This window comes from Lagopus muta, chromosome 1, assembly GCF_023343835.1.
Source record: "Lagopus muta isolate bLagMut1 chromosome 1, bLagMut1 primary, whole genome shotgun sequence".
In the NCBI taxonomy this organism is placed as follows: domain Eukaryota; kingdom Metazoa; phylum Chordata; class Aves; order Galliformes; family Phasianidae; genus Lagopus; species Lagopus muta.
In genome coordinates this window covers 12,895,988-12,910,251 of record NC_064433.1, presented here as the reverse complement: position 1 = coordinate 12,910,251, position 14,264 = coordinate 12,895,988, and the positions used below count along the sequence as shown (strand labels likewise).

Sequence of the window (14,264 nt, the reverse complement as noted above, 5' to 3'; positions counted from 1 at the left end):
TTTCATCTTTCACTCTCAGCAAACCAAAACAGTTGCCTAAATACCACACACTCTTCAAGGGTGAATATATATTCCTGGGCATATTTTTGGACACATCTGTCTCTGTATGTCTTTTTTGGATAAACTTCTGGGCACAAGACAAGCTGGTTTCTTTGACGATGCCACCACCCCAATTGGTCAAGGAAGGCAAATAAAAACTTAAAATGTCAGTGTAGGCTGACAAGAGATGGCCAAAGTCCATATGCACCTGCTATCTTGCAATAAACTAGGATGAGGCTGTAAAAATCCATCTTCCTGGGCTTCCCTTCCGCTGCTCTCCAGATGTGAGGCTTCCACCCAGAGAATCCTGAGCCTTCTCTGTGGCCATCCCAATTAATGAGATCTATCCCCGCCCATGACAGGTACTTGGAACTTGAAATCTTGAAGTATCTTCCAACCCAAATCATTCCATGACTCCATGATTCTATGATTCCATTTGTAGGGGATTTGAGCTGAGCTGTGTAAAAGCCTGAATGGCAGAATACCTTCTGTATGCATCAGTGGGGAACTAATTGAAAAAGCCTGCATGTGAGGGCTGCGGTCATTTGTAAAAGATACAGCCATCACTGCCATCACCCACTCCTGTCTTTCCTGGAACACATTACTGTCCCATGGAACACTGTTGCTGTGGTTTCATTTCTGCCCCAAAACTGAAGCAGGTTTAGAATTTAATAGCCCCTAAGATTCACAATGCATATAACCTGAGCTGTGGCTCTCACAAGCCCGAGTGGGATTTCAGATGTTGCTTTTGATTTGTAAAACACTCAGCAATTTCCTTTTGGCAGCCTCTGGGGAGGCACAGGAGGAGTGGTGCATGCAGATTCCTCTGCCTGCAGTGAAGGGCTTCTGTGGGCAAACTCCTTCACTGTGGAAGGGTTTAAAAGGAAGGGTTTAAGAGGATCTGCTGGGTTTGCATTTCAGAACAGCCATAAAAAGTGTTGTTGGGGACTCTGAGAGGCAAAGATAAGGTTTATTTATAACTACAGCAAGGAACTGTAAGAAATCACAGAATCATGGAATCACAGAATCATTAAGGTTGGAAAGATCACTAGGATTATCTAGTCCAGCCAACAGCCCATGCCTGTGACTGCTCTAGAGCATGTCACTTGGTGCAATATCCACCCTTTTCTTCAGGGACGGTGACTTCACCACCTCTCTGGGCAGCCTGTGCCAGTGCTTCATCACTCTTGCTGAGAAGAAACTGTTCTTCATATCCAACCACCATAAACTTCCATGCAACATAACAGCTAACGGTCACCTTTTGGAGCATGTGGGTACCTGCTACCATTTGCTCTTCCTCTGATCCTACTAGCAATGTTTTAGCCCATGTAGCTATTCCTTGAACTGAAGGATCAATATTTGAAGTCACTGGGAAGAAGGCATTTTCTTCTAATAAGTACATTCAAAAGAATAGTTTCAATACTTGTTGTTTAATGTGCTGGGATTAAAGGTGTAGTAATCCATTCAAGTAAGATTGCCTGGGGGTGTTAAACAAACCACCGTGTTTGTACTGATCTGTAGGAAACTACAGAGGGGGTCTGAGGGGGAAGAAAACCGTTGTCATTATTGTTGTGCTTTTGGTGAGGGGGGTGTTTGTTTTTTTGTTAGTTTTGTTAAAAAAATACAGTTCTTTTATCTAATGATGTACTGGAGTGAATTCCAGAGATTAACAGAAGACATTTACATTCATCCATACATTAAAGGCCAATTCAAGAAAAAATTCAAAGGAGTGTATACTGGTGAAGCTGTTGAAGGCTGCTGCTTTTATTTCAGATCAGAAGAGTTAATGAAACAACAGCTCATCTGCTTTTTTCCAAGTAGATGTGCCTTTCTACTAAAAGATAACACCTTTTTCTATCAGCTTCATTTTGCTAATTAAAACATGAGATTTCTCCTTCAGATTTTATTTTCTTTTAGATCGATAATGTATGTAAATCAGTTAATAGAGTAACACTGATTTGCAGCAGCTGCAGTCCAACTCCCTCCTTTAAAAATGCAAATAATTCCTCTGGTATTGGTCTCATGAAGAATAATGATAGCAAGTACATGCAGCCAAAGTCAGCCTTGGCTCAAGCAAAGGCCAGCTCCAATGTTTTCATTGGCATTAATACTAATTAGTCTGTGGCATACTCTTGGCTTTTCACATTGCATATTGCCATGATGAAACACATGGTAGATGTATTACTCTATCTGTTAGCACCATGCAAAGGGCCATTAACATGTGTTACTGTTTATCTCCCCTGTGTCTTTCTTGTAGGAATTATGTCTGACCACCAGTTCGGAAATCAGTTCATGTGCAGTGTGGTCGCATCACACGTGAGCCATCTCCCAACCACCAATCTCAGTTTTGTTTGGATTGCTCCACCTGCCGGCACGGGCTGCGTGAACTTCATGTACGTATGTACAGATCATGTATGGTTCCTATAGCCAGAGAAGATAACCATTTTGGAGACAGTGAAATGATCTTAACCCATTTGCACTAGGAACTTACATTTGCACCATGATTGTGCAAAGAAGAGATTTTATTTGGAAGTAAAACTACTGGGTTCTTCCTGATTGATGAGTTTCTGTGTGTACTAGGACATCATATTTTGAAACATATGAGAAGGAGAAAGTGCTCTGTAATGTAGCATGCCATCAAAAATACAAGGCGTAAGTGCATCAAGACTAGCATTTCAATAGAAAATGATTCCACTTAGTTATTAGTCATATCAATAAACTTTTCAGAATACATCACATTTTCATTGACCTTTTTTTACTTATTGCATTTAATGAGAGTTAGAACCTTGCAAGGTTCTCGTGATGTTGTTTAGATTGTACGCCTCAACATAAAGCACAAGCAGTCAAGAATATTCATAATCAAATATGAACAGTTCCTGCTGAAAAACATTTTAACTTCTGCTTAGTTCTGCTAGATTACAACCTCAGAAAAAAAAGATTACTCTCAGCAATTTTTTTGTAATTTTTGTAAAGATCCAAGTCAACATACAATGATTTAGTACTTTATCAAGTGCACACAAAATACACAGCTTAACATCATTACAATATATATATTAGCATATTTTACCTTATTTTCTAATTACTTCTCCCAGAATTTTGGGAGATATGAGGTAAAAATATATACCTAGAATATAATTGAAAGCAGAAAATACTTCAAGCCTGATCCATTCACAGACAAAAAGCCAGGGTGCTCTCTGGATAGTCAATGGTCACAAAATTTCAGTGTGAGACCTTCTGTCCATTTTGGTGATTGCCATGATTGTCCCAACAAATCTTGCTCTCAGTGTGTTCTTTCCTTTCTGTCTGGGAAGCTGCAGGTAAATGTCCCAGTGTAAACAAGTTGTTTCAATGTTTAATGTATGGGAAAACATAGAAAGTGAGTTCCTTCCTTCTTTGAGGAGAGGAATTGCTGATAGTGATCACAGGACCTGTTGATTGACTGATCTATGTCTTTGATATTCCCCTTTTATCCACAGTGCAATTTTTTGCTTGTTTTGTTACAGTATGTTATTAGCTGCAATGACAATGCCAAGACATTTTTATCTTTAGCTCTCTTTTTCTTCTAAATGTCTAATGGTAAATTGGGAAACAAATAGTTGTAATGAATGACAAACTTTTGAGAGTGCATTTGTTTCCCATTAATTTTTACAATGTACCAGATAAGCTGTTTAGATTATGTAAGATTCCCATTCGTTATTTGACACGTCAAATCTATGGAAAGTTTGGAGGAAATACTGCTGCTGTTTTGTGTGAAGTCTGTGTCAGAAAAGTTAGCCTCACAGAATAGTTGTATGTGCCCTGAGGAAATCTGTCAGCTGTCTTTTTAAGGTGGAAACTTATGGATGCATTGAACTTTATGCATCCTTGTAATTCCTGTTTCAACAGATGATTAACTTTGTTGATCAAGTTGTAGCAACTAGATTTTGTTCTTGTAGGTATGTGAGAAAAGTGCGATGAGCGACGCATCTTTTCTTCATATGCTTGCTCACTCCCTTTCTTTGTTGTTTTGCTTTGTGTATTCAAGAAACAATTGTTGGTCCCAGATTACATGTGAATGCATTTTTTTAAGAGATGTGGCCTTCTATTGCAAGTTTTAAGGTCAATTTATAAACAGTCATTTATCTTCCTGTGACCTGTTGTAGAAATGCAAAGTCACAGCCTGAACCAGTGATTGAGTACCTGGTGGGAAGGCAGGGCCAGCCCAGGGGAGCTCAGGTATATGCAATGCACTGAGTGACCAGAAGGGGTGGAGCCAGGATCCACTCTTTACAGACCTCATGTAAGGGTTGATAGTGTTGTTTCCCATGCCTATTAAATCCCTGGCTGCAGAAAACAAAGCTATTGCTTTGTGCTGTGCTGCCTGCCTTGCATGGCTCTTTGACTTCAGAGAACTGCCTTTTCCTTGTTCACCTCCACTCACTCCTCCACAGAAGATTAACTTAAAAAGACTTTTTTAACACTTGACACTAACTGCTTCTCTAGTTTAAATGTAACATAAAGGTATTCACAAAGGTACCTGGGTGATAATTTATGAACTCTGACAACAGTGGCAGAGCTAAGAGCCTCCTATGCTGCTGCAAATGTATCTGTCATTTAGATCAGCTCATTAGTCTTTGACCTCTCTCTCAGGATGGATAATAAGGTCATTAATTAGTGCCAGCTCTGGCAATGCAAGCTTTGCCATGCTGACACCTCTCCCTAGATACTTCCCAGGAGGAGCTGGACAAAGGTCACAAGGCAAATCTCCCCGGGCCACTGCACAACCAGCTGTTATGGATGTGCTATTGACTTACTTCTGGAGGGCCAGGGGCACGTGGGTGGGAAAGCTAAAATACTCAGGGCTCAAGTTAGAGTCGTTCATATATAATTTAATGTCAGTGAGAGCGTTCTAGCCTCTCTTCTCCAATGTAGATGGGTATCCTACACATCAGGGCTTGGTTTGGGGTGAGGAAAGTGTAGAGCTGGAATATTTTGCTATCTTTCTTTTCTGAATAATATATTGAAGTGTAATTTCTTGCTTATTCAGTCTTGGTTATTATTTCTATCTTATTTTTTGTAACGTTCTGTGGGAAGCATATTTATTGCTTATGTGCCTAAATGAAAAGGCCTGGGAATAGAAACAGGAAGAAAACATTTAGTTGATAAAGTAGGTTTAATAGATCATATTGCTTAAATTTCTAATAATCTCAAGCAACTTACAGAAACTGAAGATTTACACTTTACTACCAATATGAAAGAAAAACTTAATCCCTACAGGGATGTCAAAACCCTATAGACATCACTGGGAAAATTCTCATCTACTGTATCTATGCTTCTTAGTCAAAGGGGAGACAGTCAGTGAAGAGTGACTGAGGGAGCTGGGTTTGTTCAGCCTGGAGAAGAGAAGGCTCTTGGGAGACCTCATTGCGGGCTTCCATTATTTAGAGGAAGCTTATAAACATGAGAGAGATTGATTTTTATTTTTTTTTACACGGACAGATAGTGATTGGACAAGAAGAAACAATTTTAAACTAAAAGAGAAGGGATTTAGGTTAGATGTTAGGAGGAAATTCTTTACTCAGAGGGCAGTGAGGCCCTGGCACAGCTGCCCAGGGAAGCTGTGGGTGCCCCATCCCTGGAGGTGTCCAAGGCTGGGTTGGATGGGGCCCTGGGCAGCCTGAGCTGGTGAGAGGCAGTCAGTGCACAGCGCTGGGTTGGGGCTGGTGGGCTTTAAGGTCCCTTCCAACCTAAACCATTCTATGATTCTATGTTCAAACTGCTGGTTTTTCTTGTTTTTTGGGGTTTTTTTTTTGTCCAAATACCTCTTTGTGGCTAATAACTCTTCTATAAGATAACCTACTAAAGAGAAAAACAAAAAGCAATGACTGTTCCTCTGGTTTGTCTTTGTATAATTCTTCTCCATAGATGCTTCAAGATGAACTGAGGAAATAAAAGTTAATATGCGGCATTTGTTACAGAATAGCTTTCTTAGCAGTACCTTAGGATTCCTTCAAACAGTGTCCAGCACCAAGAACTCCTAAGCAGATTGCCATGGTCTAAAAGAACTGCTTACCACCAAAAAAGCAGGCCCTCCTTTGTGCTAACAGGTTATTTTTCTGTTTGTTGGAAATCTGTAGAATGTTATCTTCATGAGCCTTCAGCTAGGTCTCACTGTTTGCAATTTCTGCTCTAAGCTCACCCTTACCCAGTTAAACCCCAGCCTGCTGTGGGGATGATAATAACAGGGTGATACGCAGTGCTGCATCTGAGGTTGTTAAGCCCATATGTTTATAGATGGCTTAACCTCCTAGTTTGTGGAAGTAATGAAGCTGACCCAAATTTCAAAAGCATTCTGTGTTTTGAGCATCAGCATGGCTTACAGCAGAAGTTCCAGCTACTGTATTAAATACAATAGGTTGCTGTAGAAATTACTTTGGAAAATAAGTATTTTTTGTATAGCTTTTTTTGCTAGTCATCAAACAGGTATCCTATAATTCCAATTGTCTATACGTGTATTCACTGCAACCTCTGTTAGTAGTAGAAAGCTTCTGAAATATAATTATCAATTTGCAGGATTTAAATTCTGCACAGTGTAGCTTTTTTGATATTTTGATATTTAAAACATAATTGTAAAGCTGTCTGGCAGAGCTAAACTGAACTAATTTGTGTAATGACACCTAATCAGCACAGTGGCAGTGTCCACCTGTCCACCAGACAGGGGTAGGAGAACTGAGGCATGGCACTAGCATATCACTTCTGGAGCAGGAGCACTGGTTCCCAGCACAGCTCCTGGGCACAGTCTGGGCCTCGGTGCTGCAGCCCACAGCTGAGCTATTGAAAGAAACTTGGAAGAAACATTCAAGGAAGGAGATGTGTTTTTCTGTTTGAGTACATCTTTTCCCACAATCACCTGATGATTACAGCTCCTTTCTGGGAAACTTTAAGTACCCTGTTCCCAAACCAGTCTTTTCATGCCCATATGTTTAAGCCGGTTTCTAGGAGCCGACAACTGTGCCAGTGCATGAACTTGAAATATCACGCTGCACAAACACTGCAGAACATAAAGGCTGTGATTGAGAGGCTTGGTTACCTATTTAAAGCATTTACAGAAAACCCATGATAAGAATGATGGAAATATTGAATAAACATTCAAGATTACATGGTCTTCTGTAGTATTCCTCTTGCTAGGGGGGGAAGGGGATATATTGTTTGAAGAAGCCAAATTCTCCTGGTAAACCACTTTGCTAAGCAGTCATTTAAGGCAGTGCTTACTGTTTTCTCTCACTTGTTTTAAAAAATAAAACAACAACAAAAAAAAAAAACAACCCACAATCTAAAACCCAACCTCAAATGAAAGAAATGCAGAGGATTAACTTGAAAATAAGTATATAATTGTTTACTCAGTGCTCAGTGGTAGTACAGATAGGTATTAAAATTGTGAACAGAAAATAGCAAATATCAGAATGAAGATCCCTTGTATTTATGTTGTCACTCAACTCTTGAATACATGATCATGTAGATTTTGCTCCTCGCATTCTTAGGAAGAATCAGAATTTTTCATAGCATTCTATTTGTTGCTATGATTTGTAACATTTGCAGTCAGTTAAAGAACGTCTCATAAAGCACATGGACACCATAACATATAGGTGGCCTTGGCTCTGGGTTCTGTGAAGCACCAGCTCCCTGTGTCAGTCTCTTCCTAGAGCTTATTGCATGACAGTAGTGAAGCAGGATATTTATTATCAGTCTTTTTGCTGTTGGTATATCAGTAGCCCTGTCTGAGACAAGGATTGTATGAGCAAAAAGTAACAGTCCTTGTTTGCAGTCAAGGTAGATTTGACACATATCCATATTGCTTATAATTTATGCTCTACGGACAAAAAAAATCCTTATTAATTGTTCCTTCTGATGTGCTGGTTTAGAGGAACTATGAAGAAAAATTGCTTCTTCGCTATGTTTTTCACTTCCCTGGGTAGAGGCATTGTTGCAATGTCAATCAGCATTATGTGTAACATTCTGAAAATCACAAGCCAGTGTTTCATTCAGATCTTGGCTCTGCTTGTGTCCTATTTTGATGTGGTGCCCAGATTACCTCCTTCATCCTCTATGTTTGTTAATTTCCCAGTGAAATCAAACACTATGCATGGAATCACTGTGACTCTTCTGAGTATGACCCCAAGCAACATAGACTCAGCTGATTGTGGAGAATTACAGTTTCCTTGTCTATTTTGTCTCGCTTTTGTCTTTTTTTATGCAGTGGCAATGCAAACAGAGAAGACCAATGAGGAATTCTGTGTATTTTCAGAAACATGCTTATGCTCTAGCACAAAGTGTACTGTGATGAGGGAATGTTCAAAAGAGTTCAAAGCGAAGGAAGAAAATAATGATGAACAATGCAAGCTGATTGCACCAATTTCAACTCCTTAAAGGCTTTTTCAGTTTCAGCTTTGGACAGATGTACAGATATCTCTCAATAGGTATTTATGAGTGAACAAAGTATCTCTAGTTCCTTCAACAGTTAGTTGAGGTGCAATCCAGTTACAGAACTGCAGGCAGGTAAGACCTGACATCCAGCTTTAATTACATTTAGAGGGAGTTACCTGCAGGTCTAGCAGGTCTCCCTAGCTCCAGTAGTTTCCTTTGACATCCCAAGTTATTCCAGACGTGCTCAGGAAGCAGAATCAAACCCTAGGTCTTCGCTAACTGCAGTGGATCATTAACTACCTAGTTTCCATGTAGACCTTTCTACAGACACCTAAAGGTTTTAGTCTGGATCTGTATCCTACACAGACAAACTCAGCTGACTAAACATAAGTGCCAAATACCACATGAAGAGAAATTAGTCCTTCATTCCCTTCACTGTCAATACTCAGTATCTTAGTTCACGTCAGGAATTTCCAGTGAGTTGGTTGCTCAATAGTGGGAAACTGCTAACTTATGTAACTAGAACGGGCAGCTCTGTAAACTTCAGATCTTGCATTTTTTCTTACTGTCTGATATCATCTTAGGAGAGTGACAATCCTACTAACTGCCCACTAGAAGAAGAGAAATATCCAGTGCTTAACATTTTCTCCCATCTTGTAGAGAACTGGCCATTTGCTATTTCAGGCTCCTCATGCTGCATAGGTACAAGAAAAGCAGAATCAACAAAGCCAGGAATAAATGAACGCATGTTAAAAAGAAAAGCACATGACAATTCCATTGATAAATTAGTTGGGCTCAATTCAAAAGAGAAAAAACATAAAATGCAACTTTCAACACTGGGTAGTGTCAGAATAGAAACTGCAAGATGGTATTATATTAGGATTGGGTTTTTTATTTGTTTGATACAAATTTAATATATCACATACTTGTAGTGTATAATAGCAGAAAGCAACTCAGTATGGCCACTGGCTACTCTGTTGAGAATCTGGCATTGTTCCATAGGACTCTGGCACTTTCTTCATGAAAGAAAATGAAATTCATTTCTGCTGGTATTACCTAAATAATAAAACAATCACAATAAGAATTATTTCCCTTCTTACAAATGTTCATTTGGCAATTCTAGAAGCAGAGATTAGATTTTACTTTCTTCCCTTTCTGTGCAATGTACCCATTATTTTCTGCACGAGACCATCAATTTGCAATCTACAATACAGTCATCAGTAATTGTGTTTAGAATTCTCTCTTGGATTTTGTTTTGTTCTCTCTGAAATTTAACTTCAGGGTTATTTTTCAGAGTATATTTTAGCTCGAGAGCATAAATCTTTGTTTCATTCAAAGAGGTGCTTTTTCTTCCCTTCTTCCCAAGATGCTTTAATTTTGAAAACATGACTAGAATATAAAATATATTACACACACTCCAACAGTTTGCTTCTACTAGTAGGTTTTCCTCTGTAACATGAATTGAGTGAAACATCTTCTGACAGCCAATAATTGATTGATAACAAGCCTTTTAAAATGAGATCTCAGAAGAAGTATGTTTAATGAAATCAGCATGAAATAGTTTTTGTGAATTCTTCTGGAAATGTTGGTTATGTGAAGAGTGAGCTATTAACACACACAGAACCATTCTGTAAGGATCGATATACAGTGTATAAAAGCCCTGCTGCAGGCAAGGGCAAAGAACAATTGTATGAGATGTTTTGGGAAGCTAAATTTCAGTACTGTAGGCGAGTTCTTACAACCGAACACTGTATGTGCATGGCAGCCTTTGTGGCTGTGGAATGTCCCCCTGGTTGACTGAGAGAGTCTGATCATTTCAATGCTGTCTCTTGAGTGGACAGCGCAACAAATGTCTAGTGCATGAATGAGTTTGAGATAAGTGTATTGTCTGTGTAATTCTTTGGAAAGAACTTCTTGCAAGGGGCTGTTACTAAATAACTTAGTGAAGAGCTCAGTACTGCAAGATGCTGAGCTCTGGCCTTGATCCAGCAGAGCAATCAGGCATTTCCATGCTGTCATCAAAGGCACAGACAGAACTTTTTGCATTTTTTTTTCATGTCTTCAAATTATTTGTATATGCAGAAGCCTATTTTCAAGCAGCAGAGACATATAAGGATGTGCAGTTCTTATTCCTAGCTCACGCAAGCTTGACTTACTTTTCTCTCCTTGTTTGTCTGGATGAACTCTAATAGGGAAATCTGCAAAGCAGTATTTTGTGGTGCAGTAATATCCAGTAAGACTTCATGTGTATATATATATGGAATGAGAAAACTTAGGGGGCAGGTAACTATAATACAATATGACAAGAAAAATTTGTTTCTCTCTTTTTCTATACTAAGATGTTATTCTCACACCTAAAGGTAGCAGGAGTCTAAAAACAAAAAAGAAATAATTCTTGAAGATATCAAAAACATTAAACCAAATTCTGCTACTCATACCATAGGAGAAATTGGGTTTCAGTATTTAGAGTGACCATGAGCTCAAACTAAGTGACAGAGTGCACTCTATCATATTTGTCTTGACAATCCTTCATAATTATTTCTTTAAGCTGTACTCAACAATAGCGCATATATTTCCCAAATCTGTTACTAATGGTTAGATAACAAATAGTATCACAGAATAAGTAATAAAATATAATTATTCTGTAACATCAACATCTGTATTATAAAAATGTCCTCAGGATAGAGCTGCAGAATTGTGAGCTTTCACAGTTGGGGTAGGGACAGCACTGCAGCAGTAACTTTTCCTCAGCAGCTCAATCACAGGAGCAGAAGTCTCAAAAACAGAGTGGCACCCACTTTCAAAAGTGACAAACTGCTGGTGGAGTGGTGGATGTCATTATTGTAGCTGTTCCATTAATTGTGTTCCATTTGCTTGCAATAGTGAAGAGCAGTCACCTAGGAGAAGGCTTGGAGAAGCTGCACCAGTTGAAATAATAATGCATTTCATTCTAAAAGGAAACAATTGAAGTATTTTGCATGCTGTTTGCTGTCCGTTGTTGCTGTTAATGACTTTTCTTATAGCAAGTATTTTACAAACATGACACCACCGCAGGTTTGTGCTTTCCTAACTAGCCGTTGCTTTCCTTTATCCTCTCAAGTGTCTTGGGTCTTTCATTTCTGATAGAAATGCAACAAATCTAGCACGTTGCGTTGAACTCCTCTAAATATGTCTCTTAGCTCAACATAAGCTGTTTGGTTTAAGTTGTAGTACATGTTTCCTTGTGTCGTTTCCTGTGAAATAATGCATTTTTGAATCCTTAAGCAATAGGCACTCTGCAGCAGCCTCTGATTTCCCACCAAAGTAGGGAAGAGTTTAAAATAGCAAGTTCAAAGAAAGAAATGGAAGAAAACCAATTGTTTTCTTTTTTTTCCAGTACTTCACTAGTCTCAAATCTTGCCCACATGCAACACATCAGTTGCAGACCAAAAGCATGCCTCTAAAAGCTCACCCAGCTCCTATCAGCGTTAGTGTTTGTGCAAAGGATTATAACTGATATGAACAAATTACTTTGCAGAACCTACTTACACATTCAAAAAGCATGTTCTAAATGCCTTAAAATACAAAAGATAAACAGTAGAAACACTTTCAATCAGTATCACAGACTGCTTTGCAAGGCAGGGAAGATGTTAGGGCCGTAATTTGACTGATGATTTCAACAAGCATATATGGGGAGAACGTGTATGTGCGTTAAGCTGCATAAAGCCTTTCTCTAAATCCAGATGTAGGCATTAACGCGCATATTTGAGATGGCATGCTTATTTGCTAAGTGCAAAGATGGTTAGAAAAAGGCTTTCCTGACAGAGGATAAAAGCTGGAGTACTCTTTAATTTTGGTTACTGCCAAGCTTATTTCAACAACCACAATAGTTATTTGGCTCCGTACCAAAAAGTGGCAATACAGTACTTACATGTCTATGGATCAAAATTAGATGAAAAATTGCTGTTTCTCATCTCCAAAGCCATTTGCTGCACATTTTATAGGCCTCAAGATGCCTTTTGTAATATGTGATAACAGAGCCAACTGAAGCATCTGCCCGGGAAGAGATTACTTTAATTATGGACTCAATGTCCTATTTTCTGCAAGTGTTCCCCAGAGAATTTCTTACTGCTGGATGAGAGGTGTTATGATGCACATTAAAATCTGCAAATCAAACAAAAGAGGTTGTAAAAGTGAGACAAGGACAGCCATTAAGTCTCCAGTCTTGTATTCAGTGGTTTAAAAAAAGTAACCCTGAATTCTGTAATGGTAACTTCCAAATTAATCCAACACCTGTTAAAATGAATTTCCAATAACATGGAGAAAAATAGATATTAAAGAAAGTTTTCCTTCTTTCATAATCGTATTATATGCTGTAAATTGATTGATCCATAAGTCTTTGAAATACTTGTTTTCCTTTTAATTTTTTCAACATAGTGGAAGTTACTAATGATGTAAGATGAAAAATCCAGCAATTAGGTTTCTTGTTAGCTCCTATTTTTGTAGCATGTAATGTTTCTTGTCATTAAGAATTCATTTGCTTTTCACTGTAGTGTCATTGATCACAATTAACTCACTTGATATTAAAGTGGATGTGCTGTATGCTTCTATAGAAACTGTGTAAAATACCATTGATTTAGTACTGTTTAATGGCTATTTAAAATGTTTGTCATTCTCTCTTTATCAATTAAAAAAAAGAAAAGCCTAGAAATCTTCATTAGCAGCTGCTGTAATGATGAGCTAAAAGTTTTTTTCTTTACACAAAATATGATGGAAGAGCTCTAAAGGCAGCTTGAAGATGCTGTGACAGCATGTGAAGTACTGGGAAACTTCCCTAAAATTTGTATGATTGCCAAAATTAAAAGGAAAAATGACATTTTCAGAAAATCCCGAAGTTAAAAAACATAATAAAAAAAAAAATCTCAACCTGCATCTTAATCAGATGGCCATATGAAATGATAGCATTTGGAAGCACTGTCTCTTCAATATGTGTAAATATTAGAAAGGTTAACTCCCTCAAAACAGTGGAGTGAAAGCAACGCTTATCCTCTGTAAATAGCACTAACTGATATTAGGGCTTTTCCACTTGCTAATTTTACAGCAACTTTGTTTACTGAATCAAAATCAAGTATGGAAAGGATGTAAGAATGCAGCTTATCATGCATACCCAGACCCAGGAGGGGCTCCTTGGAGAGCCAAGCTTGTTCTCTTTTCCTTATGGTTTCCAACACCATTTAGGATGTCCAGGCAGTACCTGTCCCAGGTTATGCTGCTGCAGCCATGTAGCCTAAGCTTGTAAACCTGATCACAGCACGATGTGTTGCTGAGTATGTCTTGGCAACCCTGCCCAGGCAGCGAGGTTGGAACTACAAGATCTTTAAGGTCCCTTGCAATTCAAGTAATTCTGTGATTCTATGACTGGAGACACCCGACCTGGATTTACAGAACTGAATTAGGCTTTAGAAGTGATAACACCTACTCTGTCTGGACTGTGGGTGCCCTCATTATCCCAAATGACGAAGGTGGAGAAAGCTGAACTACTCAAGGCTGGCTTTTGGTGGAGCCATCCTGGGCTGCGAGAAACTAGAGCACAGCTCTCTGCTGCACGTGATGTGGTATGACATCCTGCAGTCTGTGGGCTGGGAGCATCCATGCAGACTCCAGCTTCATGGGGGAATTAAGAGCTGAAACTCAGATATCTAATCTGTCAGTTAGGTTTTGCATTGCAGATTTTTTTCCTGACTCCTTCCTCTGGCTGTGGGAAGTTGCCTGGTGCCTGGGTGAGGGGCAGTGTGGGAAAATTCCTTGGAGATCCTTGGACCCAGGTGGGAACTTAATCAATA

At 38.9% G+C, this 14,264-nt stretch overlaps 1 protein-coding gene across 2 annotated transcripts in view; it reads left to right on the top strand.

The window, feature by feature from the left end:
• RELN (reelin) overlaps window positions 1-14,264 on the top strand; it is a 268,188-nt gene that overhangs the window by 74,064 nt on the left and 179,860 nt on the right. For both annotated transcript variants that reach the window (XM_048942412.1, XM_048942422.1), the window contains exon 3: window positions 2,297-2,432. In XM_048942412.1, coding sequence (XP_048798369.1) covers window positions 2,297-2,432 — 136 coding nt within the window. The remainder of the gene's footprint in view (window positions 1-2,296; window positions 2,433-14,264) is intronic.